Source organism: Lotus japonicus, chromosome 1 (genome assembly GCF_012489685.1).
Source record: "Lotus japonicus ecotype B-129 chromosome 1, LjGifu_v1.2".
Classification (NCBI taxonomy): domain Eukaryota; kingdom Viridiplantae; phylum Streptophyta; class Magnoliopsida; order Fabales; family Fabaceae; genus Lotus; species Lotus japonicus.
Window position 1 is genome coordinate 16,966,675 of NC_080041.1, and position 6,000 is coordinate 16,972,674.

General features: G+C 37.0%; 1 protein-coding gene across 1 annotated transcript; it reads left to right on the forward strand.

The window, feature by feature from the left end:
- Positions 1–4,174: 4,174 nt before the first annotated feature.
- LOC130733893 (biogenesis of lysosome-related organelles complex 1 subunit 1) lies at positions 4,175–6,000 on the forward strand. The gene is given in 4 exon segments (XM_057586177.1): positions 4,175–4,244; positions 4,247–4,495; positions 4,600–4,805; positions 5,665–6,000. Coding segments are annotated over 4 exon segments (600 nt in total). The 5' UTR covers positions 4,175–4,189; the 3' UTR covers positions 5,755–6,000.

Below are 6,000 nucleotides of genomic sequence, written 5' to 3' on the forward strand. Positions count from 1 at the left end.
CGGAAAAACATTTTCCATTACAGAATCGGAAAATGTTTTTCCGATTTTACAGTAACCCAGAAACCAGAACTGGAAACGACCCACTCGTGCCCATGACCGTTTCATGCCATTTCAGTCAATAAAACCTACCTCTAATCAATAATCAACTACCCTAGTGTTCAACATTCACCTAATAATCTATCAACTACCTCTAATCATCAATCAATGTGAGAGAATCAATAAAAATCAAACTTACCTTTTGAATGTAATGGAATGGGAGTTCCGGTACTTTGAGGAAGCTTTGATGATGATGGGACCGAAGCTTGGAGTGGTGGAACGCAAGTTTGGGAGAGATTTGAAGAGGGAGTGATTTGGGGAGGGAAATGGGTTTTGAAAATTATGTTTCAAAACCTATCTGATGTTGTTATATCAATACGAATCGGTAAATGATAAACCGATACGTATCGGAAAATCATTTACCGATATTAATCCTGAGGGTTTCCGGTAATTTCCCCACTTTAAGTGGGGCGGGAAGCCTAAGGGCTGGGGTGTTAAACCCAATTCCCCTCCATTTCTTGCTTTCGTTTTTTATTTGCTGTACGTTATGGTATCTTTCTGTTTTGTAGTTTCCTTTTCATGTTTTCTTTTCCAAACAATGATATACACACCTTATTTTTTATACCCGTACTTTATTTCCACCTCATTTATCTCATCTTATATTTTCTCTCTCTTATTTTTTCTTTTCTTCTTATCTTTCTCTTCCTCCACCTCTTTCCACCTCATCTTTGAGGATAAGGTGTGAAGGAACAATTATTCTCTCTTTTCCCTTTAATTTATTAGTCTCTAAGCTTACTTGGGAGAGCTTTGTTCCCAAGATATTTCCTTATCAATTAATGATCTTTGTTTCTAGAAATATATATATATGTGTGTGTGTGTGTGTGTGTGTGTGTGTGTGTGTGTGTGTGTGTGTGTGTGTGTGTGTGTGTGTGTGTGTGTGTGTGTGTGTGTGTGTGTGTGTGTGTGTGTGTGTGTGTGTGTGTGTGTGTGTGTGTGTGTGTGTGTGTGTGTGTGTGTGTGAAGTTGTTGTTATGACTAATCCTACATGCATGGTGCTCTCCCCACAAAGGTGTTCGAAACACACGAGGGGTCTCTCGCTTGTCTGTATTGCTCTACTTGTTCTTTCCATACATCTAGACCAAGATTTAGTTTTGTGTACATCTTTAGGTTTTGATGATAACAAGTATATATTGTGTGTATGAATAACTTTGGTACTCTAACGTTTGTCTTTTGTGTGTTTGACAAACAGGTTCTGATTCTGATTATAAGTGGAATTCATTAGAAGTCAAAGACCAAAGTGTTGACCAACAAACCGCTTCTGCACTCACTACGTTCTGATGAACGGTAGTTTATTGCTTCAGATGTTCTGAAGATAAAAGCTCTAATGAGGGTTCTGAAGAATTAAGTGTTGAAGACTCTGAAGACCAGAAGTTATGAGTGAACAGTCAAAGACTCTGAAGACTTGAAGATTCTGAAGACACAAAAAAAGCTGACTCTGAAGAACAAGTGCTTCTATTCTGAAGACCAGAAGTTTTGAAGTGAACGGTCCAGAAGCTGAAGACTTGAAGTTCTGAAGATCCAAGCATCCTCGTGACTCTGATTAGAAGTTTCACAAGTTCAAATTTGAAGCGCCTCTGAAGATCAGAAGTCAAATGCAAAAGGCAAGGGTCACTATCAAATAGTACAATCGCAGTGTACTATCCTGAAATTCCAGATGTACCCTCCAACGGATAGAATTTCACAACGGAAAAATCACTCAAGACTTGGAGTATATAAAAGCTGAAGAAAGGAAGAAAATGCTAAGAAACTTATTGCAATCAACCTACACTCAAGCGAATACCTTAGCAATCATTTTCTTCATTGTTCTAAATTTGTTTACACCTTGCTTGTTTTAGAAGCACTCTTTGTAAACCCAAACTTTGATCATATTGTTTGTATTCCTTAAGGGACCGGTTAGGTCAAGATCCTTAAGAAGACTAAGATTTGTGTGTCTTAGTGGTTGCTAGTTCTTATGTGTGTTAGTCACTTAGCAAGTTGTGCGAGTACAGTTGTAACAACCTTTGATTAATGGATTACCTTCATTCAACGAAGGAAGAAATCACCTTAATGGGTGGACTAGACGTAGCTTGATGATTTGTTCAAGTGAACCAGGATAAAATCAATGTGTGCTTTTTTCTTTATCCTTTGCACCCTTCATTCTTTGCTACCAAATGTTTTACGTGAAACTCAAAAAGGAAACGTTTTTATTACAAAACCATATTCAAACCCCCCTTTCTAGTGTTTTTCATACCTTCAACATCTTTAGACAATAGTTCATTGCCTTAGAAGGGTGAAGGGTGCAAAGGATAAAGAATGAAGGGTGCAAAGGATAAAGAAAAAAGCAAAATTTTCATACCCTTCATTCTTTGCTATCAAATTATATCTATGGTCAACAATGTTACAAGATAGATTCCTTAGTCACCAGGATGATTGTAGGAAGTTTGAGATTATTTTGGGGTGGTTTTGGTGTAGAGCCGTGTACAGACTTTTGGGAGGTTAAGGCGCAAATTATTTGGGGGCTTAAATGCACTTAATATATCATATAAAATCTCATTTTTTATATTAATCTTCTAGCTTTTTTGAGCTGCAAAATTATTTATCAGAGTTTATAATCAAGCAATTCTAACATTTCGCTTTCAATAAATAAAATAGGTAACCCATTCAATCTATCTTCTAACATTGTTGACTATAGATATAATTTAAGCAAAATTTAATTTATTTTGTGATAAATAAAAATATATTAAATAATATCAATGATAATATTGTTGTAACTTTCCTTTTTGGTTGGCTAATTTTTAGGAGTGAAAGAGGATTCTAATTTTTTAAGCTATAGCTGAAACATAATAATTTATTGTTTAATTTTTTTAATAATAGTTGACTATGTAAAAATTTCCACATTTACTTTGTTTTTTATTTTAGGTGAAATCTCATACATTAAATGGTCGAAATCTATAGATTATGACTTTTCCACTTTATTTTTGTTTTGGTGTTTCCCGTAAACAACTGAAGTATATGTTGGGGTTTATTTTTGTTAGAATAGGACTTGGAGCTGGGGAAGTGGGTATACTACAACTACTTGGGGCCTTTTTTATGGGGGCCTTAGGCATGGGCCTGAATGGCCTTATGCTATCTACGACCCTGCTTTGGTGTTAATGTAATTGTATGGTTCTTGACGAGGTTCCTTGGACCATCGACTACATTGTTTTATATATCATTTTTTTAAGTAGTGCAACAATTGTTCATTCCTATTGAAGTTGAGCAAATTTTGAGAATTCTAATTATAAGCTTAACGGAGAATGATCATGTGGTTTGGGTTGTAGCGACGCAGGGAGGTTATACGGTTAAGTCTGTATTCGGAAATGGGGAAGTGCAGATGTGGTGGGAGGGTAAACAAGAATAGATAGCCGGGTTAGGAGAAAGTTATGGAAGCTGATGATCTTACCAAGGGAGGCCCATTTTATATGGTGAGTTCTAAAAGAGATTGTTCCCATGCAAGGTAGACTCTATGCGAAAGGTGTTCATGGGTGGTTGATCTGATCCTAAACACCCTGTCAGAGGTTGTGGAGATGGTGTGCGTCACTCTTTACCAGATATGGAGGGCTTGGACCTTGTGTTTTGAGGGTAAGGTGATAGACATCCAATAGGTGGCGCGGACACCAGATACAGGTGTCCAATAATTTCATGAGATCATGGCTCTGGTGCCCTCGAGCGTGGTGCATAATCCCTCCCCATCGACATGTAAGTGGTATCTACCGGAGCCAAGGGTTTTCAAATTGAACATGTAGAGAAGACGATTGGGGTTTTGGCTGTGTGATCTATGATGCATATGGGAATGTGGCGGCGGCAAAGACTGCCAAGAGCACAATTCAACAAGGAGTTGTCGTGGCTGTGGTCTAGGGAGTCATGGAGGCCTGCGTCTAGCTGCTCAACGTGGATTGAACAAGTTAGTAGTGAAATCGGACTGTGAAATGGTTATTAAGGAAGTGAAAAGTACTCTGGGCAGTAATACTTATTTAGGACTTGTGGCTGCCGTTTATCTCATAATCTAATCCATCTAATTTTTTTTTTTAATAGGCCAATGTTAGTTGTTAATTGTTAGTAAATTAGTTCCTTCATGAGGATTCGAACCCCAGCCCTTCACCCTGCAAATCTCTTCATTCCTTTAGCTCACACCCCCCTAATTCATCTAATCTAATTCTAAAACAAAAACAACCTCAATCTCCTGAAAACTCTGATGACTTTTTGCTTTTCACAGAACTTGGAAGCAGAGAGTTCCTAATCTTGAGGGGCTTCACAGCTTCCAATCCAATGGAAAAAAACGATGTTGGAATCACCACAGAGCCAAAGGGGTTAGAAGCTTCTCTGCACAATTTGCTTCAAATTCACCACCACAAATCTCTCATACTCGCTCACCACACTGGTCTCTCCCCTCATTCTCCTTCTTTTCCTCTTTCAATATTTGATTTTGCTCCGTTTCCCATTACTGATTCAAAGTGTTTTCAATTGGGCATGCGTTGGATGCAGAGAAAGCCAAGAAGGACGCAATGAGAAAAGCAGAGCGTGTTTCGGATCTGTTGGTGGAAGCTGTGAATGGTGGGGTGCAAGATTCCTTCGTCAATCAGAAGCGGATTGAGCATGAAATTCGAGCTCTTGCTGTTACTATCACCAGGTTCATGAAGCAAACGGATCAGTGGCTTGCTGCTACTCATTCTCTCAATACAGCTCTCAAGGTACTTGCTTGTTGTCATTCATGTATGTGTTATACCCATCATTTTTTATATCGATGAATGTATTGCATTTACTCAAATTTGAGATGGGTATTTTGTAATTTTGTTGTTTTCTTTGTATATTGGAAAAAGTTGGAATTTTTTGCTCTTGATTGTTGGTGTTGGATTAAAAGGAAAAAGTAACAAAATGCAATCCTTGGTTAGGATTATTGTGTGCCACTTTTGTGTTAATTTTGGAGAATTCTATTTGTATATGATTGTTGTTGTTGTTGTTGTTATTTGGTTGCAAAATAGTTAGGCATTAAGGGTTGTGACTGACATGCCTGCTTTCTTGAATTCATGGGTTTATAATTGGGCTGATAAATAAGACTTTGGCAAAGATGTTTCTTCTTCTCAGATATCATTGTGCTTTAGATTGATGACACAAATGTGAGTGTCTCTCTAGTCTCTAGCGCTATCTGACATAAGAAAATTTGTTTTCGTTCTGTAGTTAGTATATGTCCGTGATTGAGTTGTAGTTTTAAGTTTGTTGCTGAGGTTTGATTCTGGAAATGGGGTTTGTTGCATCAATCATGTGGTACAGTTATATGGAAAATCAGTTGACTACATAGAAATTAGAATCCTTTATTTTGAGGGATTCCTTGTACGCAATCATATGATCTAATATAAAGATGGAGATAGGAGGAGAGGATTGAGGTCTAGTCTCTTCATGTTAAATCTATATGCTGTGTATTTTCTTTCAAGGGCAGTGTTAATGGTCGAATTTAAGTTATTTAAAGGATGCTTTGTGTGTAGCTTATAATTTAATTATTTATTTTGATAAAATGTTCTAAACTTGTCATAAACTTTCGCCTGATCTCAGGAAATTGGAGACTTTGAGAACTGGATGAAGATCATGGAATATGATTGTAAAAGTATCACTACAGCTATACAGAACATTCACCAAGAATGACATTGAAGCTAGTTTATATGTAAATCACCATGTAATTCTAATCCCTTTTCATTTTTTTTTGTTCTAGCCTCTCAGCATAGGATCCAATATTATGCAATAGTTTATTAGATGGCCAGTTGACTCTATTTTTCAACAAAGTAATAGGCTTAAAGAAGCCACAATTGATTATTACCCTTAATTTTAAATGATAAGTTATGTATTGTTATTATCAAGCTTCATGAATATTTAGTTTGAAAGCTTTTCTTC